The sequence below is a fragment of the Pteropus alecto genome, unplaced genomic scaffold (genome assembly GCF_000325575.1).
Source record: "Pteropus alecto unplaced genomic scaffold, ASM32557v1 scaffold68, whole genome shotgun sequence".
Lineage (NCBI taxonomy): Eukaryota > Metazoa > Chordata > Mammalia > Chiroptera > Pteropodidae > Pteropus > Pteropus alecto.
In genome coordinates, this window is record NW_006441386.1 from 8,567,525 (window position 1) to 8,591,429 (window position 23,905).

Sequence of the window (23,905 nt, forward strand, 5' to 3'; positions counted from 1 at the left end):
GGAGGGTCTACCTGCCCCACAGCACCACTCCCTTCCCATCCCGCCTCTAGCCTTGACACTCCCGGAGACCTGCAAACAGATTCCGGCACGCATCATGGGCCTGCTGGGTCTTACTTGAGATCAGACAGTGTCATTTGGGCTTCTGGACCCCGCCAGAGGCTGGGGCTCAGAGAGCGGGCTCTCCAGCCTCTGTTCATCAATTTCCACACCTCCTTGGCACATGCCCTCCGCCCCTGCCAGATGGGTCCCACAACCAGTTCAGACCCACTGACTCAGGAAGTTTAAAGAGCAGTCTGAGAACAGCCTGGAGAAGTCAGGATCCGGAGATCTCCCCGTCCACACCCCTCAGCCCCTCGCGATCCCAATCCTGGGAGGTCCCAAAGGCTTGGTCCCTTGGGCTAGGAAGCCTTCTAGATAGCTACTGAAAACTTCCTCATTTGTCTTCTGGGTCCTGGAGCCCTGCTGGTGGAGGGATACTGCTGGGATAGGAATCTCCACGTTCCTGTTGCTCTCCTGAGCCATGAAAACCCTGCAGAAGCAGTGGCTAGCAGCCTTGGGCGCTTACCAATACATGCTCACTTTCCTCTTCACAGGTGGGAGGAGTGAGAGAGGCATGGGTGCCTGGGATCTGAAAGGGGAGGAGAGACTTTGGGGAGAAAGGCTGCAGCTCCACTTGCCTGGATGCCCAAGTGCAAAGGGAAGGGGAAAGGACTGGATGTGGGGCTGGGAGCTGGCGGGAGGATATGATCCTCAGGTGGAGGAGAGGAACCATGGATGGAATGCCTGGAATTTCAAAAGCTAATTCATTTTTTTTCCTCAACTTTCACCCAGGCCCTTTCTTATCCCTTCTTGTCTTATCCCTCCTCTTCATGCCTCTTTGGTCATTCTGTTCTCTACCTGACGTGGCCCTTCCTGGATTGGGATATACCCAACCGAGGTAGCAGTGGACAGGGGCCCAGGTAGTGAGAGATGGCAGCTGGGTGCCTCCAGGGCTTCCACTTATATATCTCTGCCCTAAGGTGGAAGGCGGTGTGAGTGGATTAGGAACTGGACCATTTAGAAACACCTAACGGATTATCATCCTATCAAGGTAACAGGTTACCCAAAGATTCTCAGCCCCCTCCTACTCCCCCACCTCCCCTACCTATTCACCCCTTCCTGTGTTGGAGCCTGAGCTCTGGCAGCCTAAGCTCAGGCAATGGGGCAAGTGTTCAAGAGTAGGCCCCTGTACCTTTGACCCCATCCTAGGACCTTGAATTATGAAGTCTATTAGGGTGGAGGGCAACAAATTTTCAGCTGGTGTCCTGCCTTCCGTGCCCTCTTCCCCCCATCCTGCCCAATACCCCCAAACTGGTGAAAACAGTAGAGCTGCCCCCAGACGGGAACTATGTGTTTGACTTTCACACACATGGAAACATGTGCATTGGAACCTTCTGTAATTTTTCCACCGAGAGCAATGGCTTCTCTCAGCAGTTCCTTGGGCTTCTTCAGCCTACTCCAGTCGGCCAAACTCTACCACATCCCAATCTATCGAGACTACATCATGTCCTGTGGTGAGTTTCTAGCTGAGAGGGAGGAGGTGCCCTCTGGCCAAGGTGACTCCCAGCTCAGAGACCTGGCCTGAATACCAGCCAGGCTCCCAGTGGACATCAGTGAATAGCTTTGGAGCAAGTGTTCTGTAATGTCTTTGCTGGGACAAGCACCATAGGGCACACAGACATAGGCATGGTGGGTAGGGGGGTTTAGAAGGAATGGGATGTGGGGCTCACCCTTCAGGTACTAAAGGGTGGAGTGAGAGGTTATGGAGCCGAGGAGGGGGTGATGACTGCTCCTCACCTCCTCATGCTTGCAGGCGAGTGTTCCATTAACCACCAGAGCTTGGACTTTATTCTGTCACAGCCCCAGCTTGGGCAGGTTGTGGTCATTGTGGTTGGGGGTGCCCATGAGTCCCTGTATGCCATCACAGGGGAACATCATCTCATTCTCCAGAATCACAAAGGCTTTGTATACCTGGCGCTGAGGTATGGGTGAGTGGGGTACAGGTGCCCACTCCAGGGCTGCTCTTAATGGTCAGACTTCACAGTGTGCCTGAGCGGGTACACTCTCCATCTCTACACATCCAAGTTCCTATAGATGGGACTGTGTATTCCCAGAGCCCACTGTGCCCTATACCTGGAGAGCACTGCTTACTCTGTGCCAAGCACTGTGATAACTTTCCAGGTTTTCTCCCACTCCAAGAGAGGCAAGTTCATAATGCAAATAGCAGGACCCTTTGGTTCAAAGTGTGGAGTTCAAATTCCTCTCTGACACTGTCTCAAAGGCAAGACCTTGGACATGTTTCTTAACCTGTGAAGTAGTTAATACTTGCCTTGCGATGATATAGTTGTAAAGACTGGGTGAGGAAATGTATATATGAACGCCTAGTACACAATCATTTCTCAGTAAGTACTCTTTCTTCCAGATCTTTCTTTATAGCCATCATTGTTTGCTTTAAAGTCCTTGAGAAGTAGAATCATGAGGTGTGGGGAGGGATTTGCTGCTCTCTGGGTCTTCCATTTTGGGGTACTTCAAGAGCCACTGGCCTGACTACTCTCTTCTCTGTTGCTGCCCCTTCCTAGGGCCTCCATTGTGCCTGTGTACTCCTTTGGGGAGAATGATGTCTTCAGACTTAAGGTTTTTGCCAAAGGCTCCTGGCAGCATCTGTACCAAACCACCTGCCAGAAACTCAAAGGCTTTGCTCCTTGCCTCTTCTGGGACCATGGTCTATTCTTGGCCAACTCCTGGGGCCTGCTGCCCTTCCCTGTTCCCATCACCACTGTGGGTGAGTTCCCATCTCCAGGTAAGAAAGCTACCACCAGCCCTGTAGCAGAGGCCTCTCACCTCACTTGTCACCCCTCTCACTATAGTGGGCTGCCCCAACCTGGTGCCTCAGTGCCTCCACATGTGGTAGTGTAGACCACTACCACATGCTCTATGTGAAGGTTCTGGAGCAGCTGTTTGAGGAGCACATGGAAAGCTGTTGTGTCCCTGTTTCTACTCACCTCACCTTCATGTAGCCCTGGCCTTGTCCCTGCTCCCCAGCCCCTAAGCCCCTTATCCCAGTGCACTGACACTCCTACCTACTTTTGTGTTCTAGTCTTCCAATAAAATCTAGTTCTCTCCTACTTTCCTACTTTGTGGAATTGGATGCCTGCAGCACTCATACTCTCCCTTTGTGCGTGAGCATGTTGGGGCATAATCTTTCTCATCTTAACATGCTATCAAGTTGCTGCATTAGAATGAGTATCAGGACCCTGAATTCTCCTTCCAGTGAAACTTAATTCTGCTGCCTGACCTTGAATAAATCTCTTTCCTTTGCTGGGCCCTTTCTCCCTCTGTAAATGAAGGCATCTGCTTAGCTAAGAGCTGTACGGTATTCAGACTGAGTTGGGGAAGGGTAGCTGCAAGGAGAGCTAGGCTTAGAAGAGTGAGAAAGATTTAAGTGGTTGGAGAAGATAGGGTGGATGGTGGAATACAATGAGAGAAAGCTGAGCTTGATCAAGGGTACCTGACAATATAGAGAATGGAATGATCCCCAGTGGTAGAAAAGACAGTTAAGTACATAGCTTGTCTTTGCACCCCATCCCCATCCTTTAAGTTTCCTTGGGTCTGGGAGATCAGATGAAGCAAAGATTTGTTTTACCAACATTAAGTCCTACTGCAAGCCCAGCATTAGGTCACCGCTAATTCATTTGCTCAATAAGCATAGGACTATTGTAAAGATTAAAGAACTAAGACTTAGGGGCTTAGAACAGAGATTGACAAAATACGAGCCAATGAGAGTTTGTTATCATCATCATCATCATCATCATCATCATCATCATCATCATCATCGTTGTTACAGGCATGGCAATGGTCAAACGAGAGGGTCAGATTAAACAATGTAAGGGTCTTTATCTGGTCATAGCATCCTCTGATTTTGTCAGTCCTATTTGCTGACTGACTTTGTATCTGTTTCCAGGACTTAAACAAGAATTATTTGTTGAAATGTAATTGGAATGCAACTATATTTGTCTTCCACTTTCCTATAAAATTTATTCAGTGGAAGAATTTTCTCTCATTTCTGGATGAAATTCTGAGCAATCCCATGACTTATCTGGGTCATTCTCAGGTAATAGATTCTACATCCATTTTACGTTAGTACATAGAAATGTTTAATTCATGTGATAATCAACACTTAGATCTTCATCCAGGGGTAGGAACTTTCCCCTCTCCAGCAAGGATGGGATGCTGTCTGCTTATCCAGAAGCAGCAGCTGTGGAAGATGAAGTGGAAAGGGGTGGGGATGACGTCTTTCCTTCCCCTCCCATGCTAGCTGTTGTTACTGATCTTCTCGGGGCAGAGGAGGGGAAAAGCAGCCCAAACAATCTTGACTACACTGCCATTAAGATACAATGTGTTCTCTGGGCCTCCAGATCTTCAAAACCTTTTCCTCCTGGGTACACTCATGGATCCTTCGGTTTTCCCTTTAAGTTCTCTTTGGTAGCTTCTGTACTTTCTCTGCCTTATCATCTGTCCCTGGTTTTCTGCCCATGCACTCAACAAAGGTTGCTCTGTAGGAATCCCTTTACTCTTCTAGTTTGGGGGTTAAGGAGAGGGATGGAAAAAAACAGCTCCAGCTCTGAGCATCCTTGGTCCAGATACCCTTAGAGTGCAGGCTATCCTCGATGCAGCCACTTGTCCTTCCTTCTATCTTAAGTAGAATGTCCAGTCAGCCACTAGATTTCTCTGGTGATCACATCCCCCAAATGCTGGGACATGCCAATCTCTTTGTGTCTTAAAACCTTTTGTCACTGATCTTGTCAAGTCAACCTTGCCTTCTGGGAGTAGAGCTTCTAGCACGTTAAAAGTCCTCCCCAACCCCCTCTCCTTCATCTCCAAATTCTGATCCTTGTCATGAGTGAGAGGCTCAAGAGTCACTTTTTAACCATTTACTTGGAAAATGTGGTGTGTGGTTTGGTCTGGCCGCTTTTGGAATGGAGGACCTATTTATTGTATCTTCATACCTCAGCCCAAACTTCAGTGTTAGCATCATGTACATTTTTCTCTATGTTCTTTTCCTGAAGGACAAATGCACCAACTGGCTGCCAAGAGCTGGGGTTATAGAGATTAGACCACTTTGGGTCTTCCTCCAAGAATCTCCCTGCTCCTCTGCTTCCCTGTGAGTGGTGGTTGCCTCTCTCTAGGGATATGGGGTTGAGCTGGGTGGTAGGTGAGAAATGAGACCTTTATGTGGGACTGGGGGACAGAGAGGAGGGGACTTTATTCCCCATAAAGCCCCTGTCTGAAATCCAAGACCGATGTCATGGAGAGGATGATGGTTGGGAGCAGATTGGCCTGAGGCTAGAGAGAAATAAGAGCAGCCAGAAATTCAGTTAAGAAATATAGTTGGCCCAAGAGGCAGAGATGCAATCAAAAGGACAAAATGCTCTCAGTACCTGCAAAGTCAGTAGGGCAAGGTTTTCAGAAAAGGTGCCAGGTCTGACCTTGGAGAGAAGAAGAATCAAAAGGGGACATTATCCTCCACGTGGAAACATCTGGACTGGAGGGAGGCCACAGCATGAGCCAGAAAGGTACAGGAAGATTGAGATCAGGCTTCCATCTCTGGAAGGAGAGACTTGGCATTTACATGTGAGTGTCGGGTGGGGATAGCGGGGTGGCAATTAGAATGTGTTGTTACTGCTGAGGATCATGGGAAGACTGTGCTGGACAAAGGAAGATAGATGACACCCTTGGACAATGGCAAGTATGCGTCCCAATTAATATCCCTCCAGGACCCACTTGAGCGAGATGAGTGCCACTTCCCTGTTCATCATGGCAGCTTGACATCCTTCCTGTCCACTGTGACAAGCCATAGGGAGCCTCCCTTCACCACCACCCACCTTCTCCAGGAAGCCAGCCAAGACTGGGAGGAAGCCATAGAGTTCAAGGGTCCCTCCCATGACTCCTACTCTTTCCTGAGCCTCCCCAAGAAACCTCTGCTGTCATGCTCTGATCCTAGCCTCACCGAGGCAAAGGTCCTCTGGTCCCCATTTTCCTCCTGTCATCTGGCTTTCTAGCCCTCCCTCATCAAGCATTAGTCTTGGATGGAACTTGGTCTAAGAGGCTAGAGCCTTGTATGGAGACGAGTGGAGAGTCCAGAGGCCAGCTCCATGTCACATACCTCCCACCAATCTGTGCAGATCCAAGACCACAATGTCCAGACAAGCAGTACAGCCTGCTAGACTGAGATACTAGAAGAGAAACTCAAAATGGCCTTTTGCATATCAGTCAACTATTTCCCAGCAGCTGCTGTCATACAGGTTCCAATTAAATCCCATATTTGAACTAAATCCCCCAAATTCAACTGTCAGCTTGGCCATTGGGCTGATGGGGATCAGGCTCAGCCCCTGATCAATGCTGGAGCCCTTAGTATGAATCAAGACTCTAAACAGAATAAGCTTGAGCCCAGGCCCCAGAGAAAGGGGACTGTCCCTTCCAGTCCCAGCCCTCAGGATCTAGGTCCTCACTGAGAAATGTGCCACATGGCTGTCCTGGTGCTATGATAATGGCCACTTATTTGGAACAGAAATAGGACAGAGTTAGAAGGCATATATTTCAAGGGGAGGCTTGACACAAAACCTGGGTTTGAGGACCCAAAGTGGTCTGTGGCCATCTTCGCCCGGTGAAGGAGCAGAAGGGAAAAGGGTCCACTGAGTGGTCACAGAGGAAAGGGCACCCATCTCTGAGACCCATAGACCTGGCTTTGAATCTCAGCTACCAACCCCAACCTTGACAAGTTGCTTAACCTTTCCAGGCCTCAGTTTCTCCCTGATAACATGGAGCTACCTACTTCAGAGTTGTGGGATTTTTTTTTTCTAATTTTTCATTGAAATACAATATAAGAAAGTGCACAAATCACAAGGTATAGCTCAAATTTTTGCCAACTGAACATACATAGGGTTATTTTGAGAAGTGAATGAGATGCACACAACCTCATGGCTCAGCTGCACAGATGTCTGTGTGTTTAGGTTTAAGAAAATTGTCATCCACTGGCTTCCTGCCACTCTACTCTTGAATTTTTCTCCAGTGTGGGTGCTCACTCACCCACGATGCAGCCTAGAGGAAACATTCAGAAGACATTTTTGGAGAAAAAAGGAGAAAAGCCATCGTTACAGAGGGCCAGGGCAGAGAGGAGCCCTCAGAACTGGCAGAAGATACTGCCCAGTAAGCCAGAGGAGGTTAAGGCAGCTTACGCATTGTTGCAACTGTTCTGGAAGCTCCAGACCAGGTAGTGAGAATCCTGTTAGGGTCAGACTTGAGCTCTGTGCCATCCCATTCACCTGCCACCTATGCAGACCCTAATGTGCTTTGGGACCACTGCTGTCACCTCTCAGAGGTAGGCTCTTCTCTAATCCTTCTGCTGGTCCTTCCTTCTGAGCTCTACCCCTGTGGGTCCTCACCACCTGCTCATCCCGCTGGCTCTGAAAACTCAACCTATCTACAGACAGAACATGGCATCTGTGTATCCAATGAGCTCTGTTTATATCCTGAACTGCCTGCTTCCACCAGATGTTATTGCCCAGTTGCACACTGGAGATGCCAGAATCACCTTTGCTTCCTTCCTCTCTGCCCACCTTTCAGAACCCCAATCAAACTTCCTGGCCTCTTCTATTTTCCTTCTAAGTGTTTTTTAGCTTCTTCCCTTACTCCATACCCTCATTCCTCCCATGGCCTCCCTCTGGGACCACTTCTCAGTGATCAGAGGTCCTACCTCTCATCTTCCATCAAATGCCTTCTCATGCTATCAAAATGCTCTTCCTTAAAACTGTTTTCATCATTTCATTTTTCCTACTTACTGTCACTGGATCCTCATTGTTAGAAGGTGTGAGCTCCTCAGCACAGCATTTGAGGAAGCCCACAACCAGAGCCTAGCTCAGTTTCTCATCCATCTTTAACTTGCTTTTCTTCTTAACTGGAGTTCTTCCCACCATCCTTGGAACCCTTACCATCAAGTTGTAGCTCAGCTCCAGTATCTAGCACTTAATAGATATAGACCTTGGTGGACTCACATGACTTCTCTAAGCCTTAGCCACCTACACCAAGGTCACCATTATGTGCTTTAAATGAGATGTATACATAAAGTGCTTAGCACAGTGCCTGATAGGATGCTCAATAAATGTTAACCATTGTCACTATTATGTTGCCCACCTTTTTCCCACAAAATCTTTTCCTAACCACAACCATATCACAAGATGACATCTTGTGAACATCACGTTATGCAAACCATTGTTTTCCTACACCAACATATGGCTTGTTTATTATCATCTTTCCCATATTATTAAATGCTAATGTTAAGGGCGGGGAGTATGTCTTGTTTATTTTTGCATTTTGTCATGATACCTGGTACATGGTGAGTGCTAAACAAATGAAACGAATCCAAGAGGAAATCAGCCACATAGTTTGTAGTTCATGCCCTGCACCAAATGCTCAGGTGGGGATGGGAGTAAATAGGGGTTTTCATCGCAAAGCTAGAAATGGGGCTGCACCCATCACGGGAAGAAAAGATGCTAAATTAGTTTCCTAAGGCTGCCATAATAAAGTACCACTCATGTGGAGATTTAAAACAACAAAAATGTATTGTCTCACAATTCTGAAGGCCAAAATCAAGGTGTTGGCAGAGCTACGTTCCTGCCGAAATCTGTAGGAGAGAAAGAAATCCTTCCTTCCCTCTTCGCTCTTGGCCATCAATCCCTGGCTTGCAGCTGCATCATCCCAATCTCTGCTTTTGTTGTTGCATGGCATTCTCCCTCTGTGCCTGTGTCTAAATTTTCCTTTTCATATAGGATACCTGTCATATTGGATTAGGGCCCACTCTTATTCAATATGACCTAATCTCAACTTGATTACATCTGCAAAGAACCTATTTTGAAATAAGGTCACTTTCACAGGTACTAGGGGTCAGGACTTCAACATACCTTTTGGGGGGATGCAATTCAACCTACAACAGGTGTTTTTTTAAAAAAAAAAAAAAATTCACACAAAAGTACTGTCTGCTTATACCTGGGGGCTGCAGCCACCAAGAGGTGGTTTTTGTGCAAATTAGACAAGGAATGTTCCATGTTGGGTAGTGGCAAGCATTTGCCATGGGATCTTCACTTTGGAAAAGTGCACATGCCAGGTGCACAGAGAGAAGATGAATCACTGCACCATCCTGAAAGGTCCATTTTATTTTCAAGAGGTCTGGGCCTCAGAGTAAAGAGCCATTAAGGAGCTTCCCTCTAGCATTTCTCTTCCCAAAGAGCTGCAAAATAATCCCCAACACTGTGTTTTCTGCTCTTGATCTGGAATTGTCTAACTTATGTATATGTAATGAACTAAAGAAGCCCTATGAGCTCAGCTTGTCCCTTCTTCCCTGGGTTTCTTCCCTCCTTGCCATCCTCCATGTGGCCACCAGAGAGCGGTCTCCACTCACAAGGCATATCTCTTCTGATTAAAACCCTCCCCTGGCCAGCCCCTGCCTAAAGGATGGGTGCAACCCAGAACTGCTTGTTCTTGCTTGTGTTCAGCTCTGGGCTTTGCTCAGGCTGTCCCCTCCCACTGGAAAGACCCTGCTTTTCTTTATCATCTGGAGGGGAATTTTTAAATCTCAGTCCAGGACACCTTTCTTTACCTGCCCACCTGCCAGGTTGGTTCAGGGCATCCTTTTTTCTGCATCCCTGTAGCTCTTCCTAAAGATCTATCATGATCCTTCCATGTCATTTAAAAACATCGATTTACCCCAAAAGCTGAATAACTTGAGTATCCATAAAGGCAGAAACTGCATTAAATTGCACCACATTAAACAGGTTTAAAATCCATGAGTTCTTAATGGCTCTAAAAATAATAATTGATCTCCATTGAACAATGCTAAGGAACCAACTCATTATTTTGAAAATTAACAAATAATAGGAAATTTTTAGGCATTTATCTTATCTTTCCTTCACAAACTATGCCTCGGGGTAATCTTAGCAGAGGAGAACAGGGTTCCTTTTATTCTAGCTAGTGAGAAACAAAAACAAAAACAACCCAGAATTACAGAATAAGAATATCGACATTTTGCAAACTCTGGTAACTGATTAGATTTAAGTCTTGAGCATCAATATCTGATAAGATTTCAACAAGACAACCAGATTTGAGCCTTTGATGGAAAAACGCAGCATCACCTATGAAATAATCTTTTTTAAAAAGGGCAATCTGACCTTTAGCAAGAAATTTAACGTGAACCACATTAAAATTTAAACTTGTCTAGTAGTAACTACTTTTAAGAGGTAAAAAAAAGGTGGAATTAATTTTAATGTTTATTTAGCCCAATGTGTCCAAAATATTATTTCAATATGTAATCAATATATACATAGTAAGTAGATATTTTACAGACTTTCTTTCTATAAATCTTTGAAATCTGGTAAAACACATTTCAGTTTAGACACTAAACATCCATTGGAAATGCTTGATCTGTATTTGGAGTTTATAAAATTCACAAGTGAAAAAATAGATTTATAATTTAAAAAGTTGTTCTGAACCTACTTAAAAGTTTTCCAGTAAACTGGTCAATTATTCATTTTGAAATTTAAATTATTGTAATTCAAACTAAATAAAATAAAAAGCTCAGTTCCTCAGTTGTACCACCACATTTCAGGTGCCTGATAGCTAATGGCTACCATATGGGACAAGGAGGATAGATCTACACCTACAGGACAAACAGAGGAGAGAGGAATATGGTAAACAATATCATGGAGGTGTAGTCAGCAGAAGGCAGATGGTGGGGACATTTACAGGACAAACATTCATTCTTTTCAATAAATAAGTTGCAAAAGAGAGAGATGGAGGGGAAATCTGTAGATTAAAAGAAACCTAAAATACATATGAAGTGTATCAGTTATCTGTTACTTCATGTATTGCAAATTGCCCCCAAACCTACCAGCTTACAACAACAAACATTTGTTAATACATAGTTTCTAAGAGGCTTAGCTAGGAGATTCTGGCCTATGGTTATTAGATTGCAGTCAAGCCGTTGACTAGGACTACAGTATCTGAAGGCTCCAGTGGGGTTAAAAGATCTACTTCCGAGTTTACTCACATGGTTGTTGACAGGCCTCCATTTCTTATGGTTGGATTGAGGCCTCAGTTCTTTGTCAGGTGGATCTCTCCACAGGGCTATCTGAGTTTCTCAAGACAAGGCAGCTGGCTTGCCCTATAGCAAGTGAGCAGAGAGAGAGAGAGAGAGACATGGAGGGAGGGAGGGAAGAAAAAAGGAGAAAGAGAGAGAGAAAGAAAGAGGGGGGAGGGGGAGAGAGAGAGAGACAGAGATAGAGAGAGAGATTATTTTAGGTATGTGTTTTAGTCTGCTCAGGCTGATGTAACAAAATCCCATTTCCAAAGGCCAGAAGTCCATGATCAAAGTGCCAACAGTTTCTGGTGAGAATTATCCTGGCTTGTAGACAGCAGCCTTCTCTCTGCCTCCTCACAAAGCCTTTCCTCTGTGTATGCTTGGAGAGAAAGAGATATCTTGTGTCTCTTCTCCTATAAGGATACTAATCCTATTGGATTTGGGTCCCACCCTTATAATCTCATTTAACCTTAATTACCTTCCTAAAGGCCCTATCTCCAAATATAGTCATATTAGGGGTTAGGGCTTCAACATCTGAATTGGGAGGAAGGCACAGTTGTGTTTATATCAATTTAATAATGATATTTAAATGACTTGCTGAAATACTAGTGAAATAATATGATGTCTAAAATTTGTTTAAAATTTGTTTCAAATTATTAGGAGAGGTGAGAAGTAGCTTGTGGTACAGAACAACATTAGTTATGAATGGATAAGTTTTGAAGCTGAAGATAGGCTAATGCGGCCTCCTTATACTGTACTGTTCTCTCTATTTTTGTGTATGTTAGATAATCTCCAGAACAAAAGTGTTTTGTTTTGTTTTTATGGCCAGCTAAATTGAGAGCAGATGTGGAATCAAACAGGCCCATGGAAGATGACACTAATGCTTGCTGAATAAATAAATGGACATTACATTCAGTGGTGATTTATGTGGATTGGAGAGAGGAACCTGTTGATTGGAGGAGAGAAGATATGAAATTTCAGGTACTTTTAAGCACAGTAGTCACACCTAACCTTTAGAAATGTAGGTAAGTCTGGGCTGCGTATTGGTTTAGGATTAGTATACCAGTAGTCTGGTTTGGCCTCTACCCAACTGGGTGACCTTTGATAAATAATCAGTCTAGTCTCACTCTCCCCAACTGCTGAAATAGATTGAGACCATTCATTCATTCATAACATATTTATTAAGCACATACTATGTGCCAAGACCTGAACTAAGTACCAGAGGTATAAAGATAATTGTGGTATCAACCCTGTCCTAAAAAGTTCATGATCAAGCTCAATGGTTATTCATCTTTCTATTCCCTGATTCATGGAGTTTAGTCTGACAGTCCTAGCAGAAGAATAAACAAGAGAGGCTTCAGTTGTGTCTGAATTCCAGTGTATAAGCTGTAATGCACCCCACTGGAGAATTGCTGCTCCAATTGGCTAGATCATAATACCTAACATTAATTGAATTTCTATGCTGTCAGGCACTTTACAAACATTATCTTATTCAATTCTTACTGGAAGTTAGGTACATGCCCTCTTTACAGATAAGGGAAACCATGAGACACAAGTGAGTGTGTGGCATCTGTGATACCTTGCCTTCTGGGTGATTTAGATGATTATTTTCAGTGCCATAATCTGAGTAAGGTTTTTAGGCACTCACTGGCTCTGTGACTTTGGACCAATTACTCAACCTTTTTTTCTTTCCTCTCTTTCTTATCTGAAAAATGAACTTGACATGAAGGTTGTACAACATAAAGCAGTGAGGTATCCAGCTCAGTTCCTATAAAGCACTCACATCTTTTATTTCACTGCTTTCATCCAAGTGAAGATGTTCCATAGGTAGCTGGAGACATCCTGGAAAGTCGAGACCTGACTCATAGATTAGGGAATTGCCCAGATAGAGGAGGGGTCACTGTATCAGGGGGAGGGTAGGGGACTAGGCCTTGGAAGAAGAGAGGTCAGAGAGAACACTCAAAACTCACAAATCTGGAAGAGGAACTCCTAGTCACCAGAATCCTGGCATGTAGAGGTGTTCAGAAGGCCTGGAAAGATGATCCAAGGTGGTTCCATTGTGGAGGAGGGAGGAGAGATAGAGGGGGATGGGGAGGGCCCTGCAGTAGAGGGTGGGCCCAACTAAAATGACAAGGATCAAGAGTACCACCACCCTGCTGACAGTAAGGCATACTTGACCCAGAGAGAAGACAAATAGGCTTGCCCAAATAAAAGGCCCAAATAAACAAGTCCAGTATGAGAGTCAAAGCCAATACTTAAGACCCCAAAGTATAAGACATCATTTACAAAATTCAGAAGGACTAATGGATATCTCTAGCATTAATAGTACTGACATTTGATTCATGCTTTATAGTTTTCAAAGTGCTTTCACAAGGTGGTACATTTGACCTCTGAGAGGTGAGTAGTCAATAGGGTCTGAGTTTGTAGTCAAAGGACCTGATAGTGTCCCTTGCTATGAGACCTGTCCCAAATCATGAAACCTCTTAGGATCCACTTTGTTCATTTGTAAAGAGACTAAACTATTGCACTCATCCTACAGTGTTGTGAGAACTAAGCCACAGTGCTTTATAAACAAACATTCGATGTGGCTCTGTGATTCACACATGTATCACTACCAGTAGAAGATACAGGATGGCCCTGGAACCCAGGTCTGAGAAGCCAGGGCTTTTACCTTTCAACTGTCAGATTACTCTTTCATCCCCCAATGGCCTTAACCTTGGTCAATTTCAAAGGATATAGCACGGAGTGATGGCCTACTTCCCTGCAGCCTCTGAGCACGTAAGGATGCCGAATGACTCTTGCTCTTTCTTGCTGGGAGGGGTAGTCAGGAGATTGTCATCTTTCAACTTTTTAACACCACTGCTCCCCATCCTCCAGGAGAGTCAGGATGGAGAAGTCTGAACATGGTGATTTTAGAATCAGATGGCTATTGACTAGCCCAATGAGCAGTGACATCTTGCTCTAAGCAACTCGGACATGAGGGGATTGGAACGTTGGGAAACTTTTAAGCCCGAATGAGTGAATGTTGGACCAATCCAAGAGTTTCTGATGGGAGAAGGTGCAGCTTCTGGTGAAAGGGGAGGGATTTGGATGTGATTGCATCCCCTTTCTGCCATTAGAGACTCTTCCTTCCAACATCTTTAACTTTTTGAGCTGCTTTCCCACAATTGAGCATATTCTACCTTAACTGCAGCTTTATGAGATGCATTCTGCATTAATGGTTTCAAAAATCAGAAATGGGGGAGGAAGTCCTATTTTAAAAAAAGATTGAGTGACTTGTCAGTTAGTTATTGGCCTAGGTGGGCCTAGAATTCAAGAGACGACTTTCATCCCTTTACCCACTTGGGTGGGAGTCCAGGAACATGATCCTTCATTTTATCACATTAGCACAACCAATGGGATCAGTTTACCAGGTTATAAAGTTATCACCTTGGAAAGTATAAAAATGGAATGAGATAGGTGAGGGATCAAATTTGGTGGGAAGTGGGGAGCATGAATTCTGAACAGGCTCTGGAAAGAGGACAGGGAAGGGTCCCATCCTCAGCAGACCTTAATATTCCCTGCAGTGCTTTACAGTTTCTAAAGGCCTTTCACACGCATTACTTTCCTGGCTCTTTACAGGGTTGAATTGTGGGTGTATTTATCTCACTTTATGTGGTGGGGCTGGGGAAGCCCTCAGGAGTTAAGAGGCCGGGGCCACCAGCTTATTAGAGTATCAGGGGCAGTGCTCACGCACTTGGGTTCTGGGTCCACATTTTGCTTTTCCTCCCACCCTTCCTCTTCGTTTGTGTCTCTTCGCTTCCCGATATTCACGCGTTCCCACCCGGGTCCGCACGGAGTGTGGAGTCTCCTGTGCGAAGATCTACAGCGCTTGTATGTGCGCAGAGGTCTGTGTGCTTGTACCTGGTGTACACTGGTGTGCCTGGAAGTCTTTCTGCGCGCTGCCCTGACGGGGGCCTTGCTGCCTGACGGCCTGTGAGAAACGAGCGGCTGAGTGGGAGCTGAGCTGGCCTGTGCACCCCGGCTCGGTCTCACTCTGCTCCTTTCAGCCTCTCAGCTTCTGTCTCTTTGTGTCTCTTCGCTTCCCGATATTCACGGGTTTCCAATTTCCTCTCAGTTTCTCCGATCGGGTCCCCAGGGCCATCGGCTCCGCGTCGGTTTCTAGCCTCATACTTACTTGTCCGCGAGAGGATGAAGATAGGAGATTACGTTCAATGGGGGATGGCTCTGGAGGAGGGGGACTGCGGGGCGGTAGGGACTCCCAGACCGAGCATAGAAGTGCTGGGGGAATGGGGAGATAACTCAGCCGGCATCAGCCTCTCCACCAAAACTCAACACTTCCAGACCCTCTGTGCCCCTCCCACGCAGGGACAGGGGGCGGAGTCTCGCCCGCTAGACTGGGCCACCCAGCTGCGCCGCCTGCCAGAACCGCACCACCCCGGCAACTGCTTGTCTTCACCAACACCGCGCCCCCCGCCCTCGCCCCCTCCGCCCTCTCCAGCCCCCAGCCGGACACAAGTCCGCTCCAAATCCGTGCCAGGTTTCCTTCGCGTCGCTGGGGTCTCCGCCCCTCGGAGTCGCACGCCTGGGTTGAGCCGAGCGTCGCCGCGGGAGCCACACGCACCGCCTGAACCCCGAACCGCTGGGCACCGGAGCCCGCGGGCCTCACTGAGCAGCCACGCAGATTCCACTTTCACGTTCAAACTCCGAGTCTGGACCGGTGCGGTCCCCGCGCGTCACCCGAATTTGACCCTCGGGGCTCCGAAGTAACCCCTTCTCGGCACTGTTTACTGTCTGCGCTGCCGCCCCGCTCCGCTTCTCAGCATCCCGGCCCCAGTTCGGACCCCGGCGAGGTAGGGGGACTGCGAGGAGTGGGGGCTGGGGACTGGCGTGCTCCTCCGCCGCGGAATGGGGACAGCAGAGCCCACCGTCCCCCGGGGGAAGAAAGCCGCCGCGCCCCCTACGGCCAAACCCCTTCCTAGTCCCGTGAGATAGATTACAGACCGTGACTTCGCCTCGGGTGTTCAGATACGCCCTTCCATCATCCCTCCTCCACCCCGTCGCCATTTCGCTCCCACTTGTCCCCAGGACCTGGTGCCTAGGGGAACCCCTGCCAAATTAGACAGCTTCCTTCGGAATCTCCCTCCCGCCTGCTTCCCCCACTCCCACTTCGGGAAGGGAGCTGAGGGAAGACCCTCCAGTACAGTCTTCGTCTTCCATGGCTGTGGTTCTCTGGGGCACTCTCCTTCCTCCCCACCCCGCCACCTTGGTCTGTCTTCCTCCTCCCTTTGCTCTGCCCCACTTCATCTTGTCTCCCCTACTACCTCTCTTTTCGAGATCTCTGTTGTCTTCCAGCCTCTTTTCTGGCTTTCTCCTTGCCTTGACCCCTTCCCTTACCAAATACTCGGGGAGAAGGGGGTGTGTCACGCTGCTTTCTATTTATGGTCTCCCTGGGGAGGGTGTGCAGTGGTGGGACTTCATTGGCATCAGCTGAGCCCGAAGTCACAAGATGTCATGTCTGTAATTCAGTATCCGTGCCTCCCCGCGCTCCCCTCTCCCATCGTCTCCCGCTGGGAATCTCCCTATCCGCCTTTGTCTCCTTTCTGCCTCCTTTCTTGTCTTCGCTCTCTTCTTTGGGCGCTTTGTGTAGCTGCCGTCTCTTTGTCCCCGCCTCTCTGCTCCCTCTCCTCCCTCTTCCAGCTCGGAAAAACTGGGACCTCAAGGGCGTCAGTGTTTCAGGTGTGCGGGGTGCAGTGGAGGTGGGGGTGGTGTGGGCTCCCAGTATGCCCAGCAATGACTCCAACCATTCCCCTCTCCCTAGAGTGATCATTCATATTGAAGAGATTGAAAGAACGAATACAAGGATGTAGGGATATAGATGGCAAGGGAAATGCTGCCCCTCTTCCTGGAGCTACATCTCTTCCAGGAGATGCCTGAACTACATTTCCCACAGTGCCCTGGAGGCACAAGGCTGCTTCTGCCTAGACACTTTATGGAAGTTATAGTTCAAAGAGCCAGGTTGGAGGTCGTCATACTGGAGAGTGGGGAGTGATCAGAGTGTGCAGCAAGAGTTGGAGGACTGGCCGGTAGCTTTGGCTTGGCCTGAAACCCCAGACCTACTTTGTTCCCAGCACTTACCTCCCCCAAGGTTTAAGGACTTTGGAACCTTCGTGTCCCCAAAAAGGGGAACAGGAGTAGAGGAGTGCCTGAGAAGAAAAAATGGGGGATGAAGTAGCAACCTCTTCCTTCTTCCCTGTGACCCTGGGAACTCCCCCTCCCCTTACGAACAACCTTATCTGAGATGTTGTAGAGACACCATTAGAAATAGTCTCCCCATGTTAAAAGCAAGGGGGTGGGGGGAAACAAGAGCCTAATGTCTTAGATTAGCTGTATGTGTTCCAGTCTACAATTTGCAAATATTCTGCCCCCTTTGGTAGGCAGTGGAGAATTGTTGGAGTTACCATCGAACTACGAGCTTGTATTTTCCACGGACCCATGAACAGCTGGTAAGGTTGCCTGGAGATACAGATAGGAGCCACAAGTTAACCTGCTCATCTCTAGGACCTGTCATCATCTCCTGGAGCAAGAAGTCTGATGCTTGAGCTTGTTATTGGCCTAGAAATTGCTGACAGTGGGGTGAGGGCAGTGGAGGTTCCTCCTGAAATCCCATCTCTGGTTCTGAGTCAGTTCAGCCCTTAGCTCTTGGAACCTCTGACTCCTGCCAAGGACTCAGTACTTTCTACCCTTGCTCTTCAGGCTGGGTTTAGAGATCCAGATACACCAAAAATAGGTCTACCCCACTGGCCTGGGAGCCAGGAAAACTTAACTTTTAGCCTTGCCCTGCCCAAGCTGAGTCTCCTTAGGCAAGATCTTATCTGTCTCAGGCCTTGATTTCTTCCCCCCGCCCCCTCAGCTTTATTGAAATATAATAGACAATTAGTTACTTGTATTTATATTATACAATTCAATGAATTTTTTTTTCAATTACAGTTGGCATACAATAATGTACTAGTTTCATTTGTATAGTGATCAGAGATCCACATAACTCACAAAGCGATCACCCCACTAAATCTAATACCCCTCTTCCCTCTTACATATTTGGTTCTCGATTTCTTTACTGTGAAAGGGTTGAACTTGGTGGTCTCCAATGGCCTTAATAGGGGCTCTAAGATCCTCTGAGCCTGTGCCTCTGATGATACTGGCCCCAGCTGTCTTATCTTACCCTGGCTTAACTGGGAGAGCCTTAGGCATGGGTATCAGATTAAAAAGAATGAGGAAGATGGTGCCCGTGCTTAGAAGCTTGTTTGTACAACAAACACTGTTTTTACGTAGGCTATGTTTATGGTATGGAAGGTAAAATCATCCCTAAACTACCCCCTTGGTGCCCCTCCCAAGGCTAAGTCATGTTCTTGTCAAAAAAGAAAAATCCAACCAAGCCAATATCACCCTCCACAAACTATTTAGTATGTGTGTTCCCGGGGATGTTGGTTAATGAGGCTTAATGTAGGTTATGTGAAGGGAGAATTATAATTGGCTGAAAGAGAGAGGAGTGGAATTTAATTGGTTGATTTGGTTGATCTGGAAGAGGGAGGTCTGGAAATAAGGAGTCATCAGGACTTGGGGAGGGGCTTTCTCTTTGGCCCTGTATCTCATTAGGGAAAAGAGAAAAACCAGAAGCCAAAGGGGTAACAGATGCACAGGGGATTGACTTAAAAAAAAAGAGACTTTGAGAAATGGAACGGGCAGGGAAAGTCCTGTGTGGGAGATAGGGCAAGGATTACAGGAACAAATTTTAAAAGAAGGAAGAGGAGAAGGAGGGAGAAGAGGAGAAGCTTCATCTTTGGAGGAGAGGAAAATGGGAAGGGGACATGGGTGGTTTTGGTGGACATTTTGTTTGCTGGAGCTCCAACAGAACCCCTTTCAAAGTGATCGCCCAGCCCTGTAATAAGCCCAAGTCTCCCTAAGAAGAAAGAAACAGACTTGAGGAAGGAAAGGGCTATTTTGATGAGCCTGGGAGGGTTGGCTTGAAATTATCTAATAGAGTCATCCATCTGTCCACTCCTTTGTCTTTTGTTTGAATATGTGTGTCAGAGGTGGAGGGCACTGGGGAAGCAATATGAAGGAGATCTGAGATCTACATCACCCTCCCTTTGCCCTGGGATGATAAGTGACAATGGCAGGAAAGAATAAGGGAGTTGAACCCTCTACTTTCCCTGGAAACCCTGCTGTAGGGGGAGTGGAGGTGATGAGAATTCCATTCTCATGTTCTTGCAGAGAGGTGGATGTCCCTCCATTATTTACCCCCCATACATAGACACCCCTTGTTTCCTTTGAGTCCTTCGGCTGACTGGGGATAGAGGGAGTCCCGAGTTTGTGTGTTGAGCAGCATGCCAGTAGGGTAGAGCAGGGTAGGATTGGGAGCTCTGAGAGCTGGTGGGAGATGGGGAGCTGGAGGCCTTCTATTCCCAGGATCTGAGTGGACAGCAGAAGAGAAGCAGTGTTTGTGTAAGAAGGGGTTGTGGGGACTTTTTGTGAATGGGGCCAGATGTGTAAACAGTAGGCTCTGACCTCAGTGCTGGGTTCTTTCTTTTCTGCAGGGTAATGAAGCTGGAAGCTGGCTGTGGTATAGCCACCTCAGAGGTCCCTAAGGCCGAAAAAGAGGCTCAGCCAGATTCTGAGCCATGGTGGCCACAGGAAGCCAGAGCCAAGTCCAAGTCTGGTTCAGGGCTTGAGACTGAGGACAAACTCCTGAGGGCCGAGTCAGGGCCTGAGGCCAAGGCCGAGTCCTTGGGGGCCGCACCCAGGTCTGGATCTAGGCCTGAGGACGAGGCATTGTTCTTCGTGGTGGCCACAGAACAGGAGTTTGAGGAGGTATTGGCTATCTTCCGGGACATCTACAGTGGCCTTGACTACCTTCCTAGCCGCTACCACAGCTGGCTCCGGGATCCCAACCGCACTGTGGTGCTGGCCAAGCGCAACGGAGGAGTGGTGAGAACCGAGGGGCGGGGCCCAGGTGAAAAGGAGGTAAAGGCGCATTTGGGTCTCTGGATCTTAGGAAGGAGAGGAAGCGAGCCTCTCTCTTCCAGCCCTAGTCAGATTGCTGAGGATATAGAGTTGGCTTTGGAACCAAAGAGTAGAGCATGCAGACCCAGAGGCCCAGGCAGTGAGGGTGGGTTGAGGGACTTGTAGAACTCAGAAGAGCAGAGGAACTGGAGGGACTGGTGAGAGCTTCGGTATTTCAGGATTTGTTTAAGGAGTTTCTGGGGGCAGGAGCACAAAAAGAGGGGAGCAGGTAAGTAGGGGTAGGCTGGAGGTGGCCAGGACCCCTGAGTGAACTGAATTCCCCCACAAAGAGGGCCTGGATATGGTGAGCAGGATCAGGTCAGAGATAGGCTCTGGGGAGGGGCTAAGAGAAAGGTGGCGTGGCGAGCGATCGAGGACTTGGTGCTCGCAGAGCTGCAGCATCTCAAGAGGTGGAAGTGACCCCGGCGAATGACCGTTCAGCCAGCTCTGGAATATGAGACCCAAGTGCCGAAGAGAGCTCCCTGGGCAGGCCCCAGGTCCTGCCTAGGGTGGTGACGAAGGAGCGCTTAGCATGTGGGAAGAGGCAAGCCCTGTGAGTCGAAATGGGCAGAGTCAAGGGGCCCCCTAACGGCCTCGGTCAGCTGATCGTGCTGGTGCACGTGATTGATGCCCGGGAGACGGCGCTGGTGGAGGGGCCGCGCGTGGCGCCCTGGGAGCGCGGCAAGGGCGTGGCCGGGCTGCTGCAGCGCTTCTGCTCGCAGCTGGTCAAGCGACAGTACCCAGGGGTCAAGGTGGTACGGCTCACCCGGGATGACCAGCTGGGCCCCTGTGAGCTTAAGAAATACCGCCTAGTCACCAAGCAGGTGAGAAGGACAAGGGGCCTCAGATGGCCGGGCCTCTCTCCTGGGGCCTCCGGGCGTACTCCCCCAGCCCCAGTCACTGGTTTTCTTTCTCTTACGGCTCTACCGAGTGGGGGCGCCCATGATCCCTGCCCAGGGACTTCTGTCCTTACCCAGCCCTTTGCCCAAGGGAAGTCAAGCAACTCCTGACTCCTAGGTGTCAAACCCTCAGTCCTTACTCCAGGAGGCTGGAGAGCCCAGGAGGTGAGACTTACGTGATGCTGCCTCCCCTACACCGATTCTGTCTCTCTTTAAGGACCCAAACATGTTAATCTGAGTCTTCGTCCTTTCTCCTCCTCCTCATCCAACCAACTCATCCGCTTCCCTCCCTTCTACTTCCCTTGGAGATGTAGGGTCCTGCATCCCCAATTCCTTGCTACTCCACACTAACCAGCTTTTCCTATTCCGAAGCTTTGCTCCCCAGTTCCTTCATGCTGCTCTCGGGGACTCAGGCTTTCACATATCACACTCCATCCGGTCCCGCACTATCTGTCCTGTGGGGCCCAAGTGAAAGCCCGTGGGTGTGAATGTGAGAGTGAAGATGCCTTGAGGCACCAGGCTCGCCAGCCTTCCCGCCACCATCCTCGTGCTCACTCGCGCCCCCCACAGGTCCTTTGGGTTCGATTCAACGCGTCGGCGCTGCTTGCCAGGCTGGGCGCGCGGCTGGCGGCGCTGCGGACTTCCGGCACCTTCTCGCCGCTGCCCACCAAGGTCCTGTCGGAGGCTGGCGGCGACGTGGCACGCCTCCTGCTGTCACCCTCCGTGCAGCGCGACGTGCTTCCGGGAGGGACCATCATCCAAGACTGGCAGCCCTACCAGCCGAGCGAGAGCAACCTGCGTCTGCTGGCGGCCAAAGACATAGAGTGGCTCTTGGACAGTCGCGCGCGCCCGCGCGTTCTCGCGCTGTGCACGCTCCCCTTCCCCATCCCGCATGGCGGCGACTGCACTTGACGCTACCTCAACATCGACGCCTTCGGCTGCGACAGCGCGCAGGTGCAAAGCCAGCTTCTGTGGCACCTGCAGTGCCAGGCCTCGCGTCTCACCGGCCTCAACGTCATGTGCCAGATCTTCCTGGCGCCCCAATTATGGTCACAGCTGGCTGATTTCTTCCAGGCCGGCTTGGGGCTCGAGCTGGTCAAGGGTTACACTGAACAGTACCTGCTGGAGTCCGACATCTGAGGCCTCTACTATCGAGGAGAAAGTCGCACTTTAGGCCCGCCCCCTTCCCCAGGTCCCCAGAAAGCCCCACCCCTATTTGCAAACTCCACCGGGTCCCCCGCCCTCTATCCTGCCACTTACCCTTACCCGAAGCCGATCCTTCCCTTTTCCCCTTACTACTCTACCATCTTGCTTCTAGCGCCCCCGAATGCCGTAAGGGAGCCCCTTTCGTTTGCTATTGTCCGCTCTTTCCTTTTTCCAGCCAAAGAACCGGTCGGTCGGTCACACACATGCACACACACACACGCACACACGGCCAAAGAACTGGTTCTTGCACAGGCTTCAGAGACTTTCCCTATCCGTTGCCCTTTCTTGCTTCTCCCTTCTGCCTCCTCGCGGGTTGAAACGGGCAGAAGTGTGTGCAATGCCCAGCACCTGGTCAGGAGCACAACTGCTCAATACGTATTACTTTTTTTCCTCCTGTTCTTTCTCAAGCCCTGGGAGCTTGCCCCATGCTCCCCTCCTCGCTGCGGTCTCAGCCTTCTGTGACTCTAGGTCAGTGTCCTCTCCCTCCTCTCTGTGCCCCAATCCACCGCCTCCCTAGACCTCCCAGACACATTGCCCATCTTTCTGCCTCGCTATTTCTCTTCCCCATGACCTCTTCATCACCTGCCCTGTGTCAAATACAGAGAGAGACCCTGTAAATGAAACAGATTTATAATGCCCCCTATTTTGGCCCTCCATTTACACTGGTGATGCAACCTTTCTGAGCCTGCCCCCTCTGACTGTGGTTTCCTCTAAATCTGCAGATGTTGCTGTTTCGCAGGCCCCTTCCCAATTCCCCCAAAAGGGTGGCATGAACCAGAGGGTTTGGGCTAGAGAGTTTGGTGTAGTGGAAGGTAGGTCCTTCAACCCATGTGGGGCTGTTTCCTGATTCTAACCAGGCTGCCTTCTAGTGAATCCCCACCTCCAGATATTTCTGGACACTCTTCTTCTGGTTCCCTTATGCCTTTTGGATTCTGACAGTCTATTTAAATGCAAGTAGTAACAGCTGCATTTGCACAGAGCTATCTCCTACACTGGATCTTCACTTCCACCACAGAGGGAGGAAACAGAGGCTCAGAAAAATCAAAATGACTTCCCAGTCATACGGTAGCTGGGTACCTCACAGGACTAAAACCCAGGTGTCCCGAGACCAAAGCATGCCTCAGAACCTCACGTAGTGTGACAGTTGTAGCTTGAACTTCTTGTTGGACAATGGGCAGTTGCTAAGGATTCTTTGACAGCAAGCACAGGGTTCTCTGGGGATAGAATCCAAGATGCGGGCAGAGGAAGGAGCCAGGAGGTGGAAGACAGGCAAAGGGGACTGCTGCTGCTTCACCACTGACCCCAGCTTTGCCGATGTGCTGCTCTGCCTCTGCTGCCTCCAGTACTTGGCCATTTTGCCACTCCTTGTCAATTCAATGATGGTTGTCTTACAATAAAACGGACCTTAAGCCTACTCTGTGTCGGTCTCAGTTCTCAGTGGGGAGGCATGAGATGCATTATCCTCCCCCCTTCCCCAGCAGCCTGTATTACAGAGGATCTCTAAGCCCTGTGGCAATGGGGCTAATGACTTCCTTGAAGGGAGCTGAGAAGGCTGCTGGCCCTTGCGCGC

General features: G+C 48.8%; 2 protein-coding genes across 2 annotated transcripts; both read left to right on the forward strand.

Annotated features, from left to right (window-relative positions):
• The first annotated feature begins 520 nt into the window (after positions 1–520).
• MOGAT3 (monoacylglycerol O-acyltransferase 3) lies at positions 521–3,056 on the forward strand. Its single transcript, XM_006918668.1, is given in 10 exon segments — positions 521–593; positions 832–886; positions 888–937; positions 1,020–1,086; positions 1,347–1,490; positions 1,492–1,553; positions 1,853–2,027; positions 2,619–2,821; positions 2,907–2,943; positions 2,945–3,056. Coding segments are annotated over 10 exon segments (978 nt in total).
• A 12,970-nt stretch (positions 3,057–16,026) lies between these two features.
• NAT16 (N-acetyltransferase 16 (putative)) lies at positions 16,027–23,749 on the forward strand. Its single transcript, XM_025051545.1, is given in 4 exon segments — positions 16,027–17,673; positions 19,765–20,152; positions 20,833–21,054; positions 21,700–23,749. Coding segments are annotated over 4 exon segments (1,191 nt in total). The 5' UTR covers positions 16,027–17,662; the 3' UTR covers positions 22,270–23,749.
• Positions 23,750–23,905: the final 156 nt, after the last annotated feature.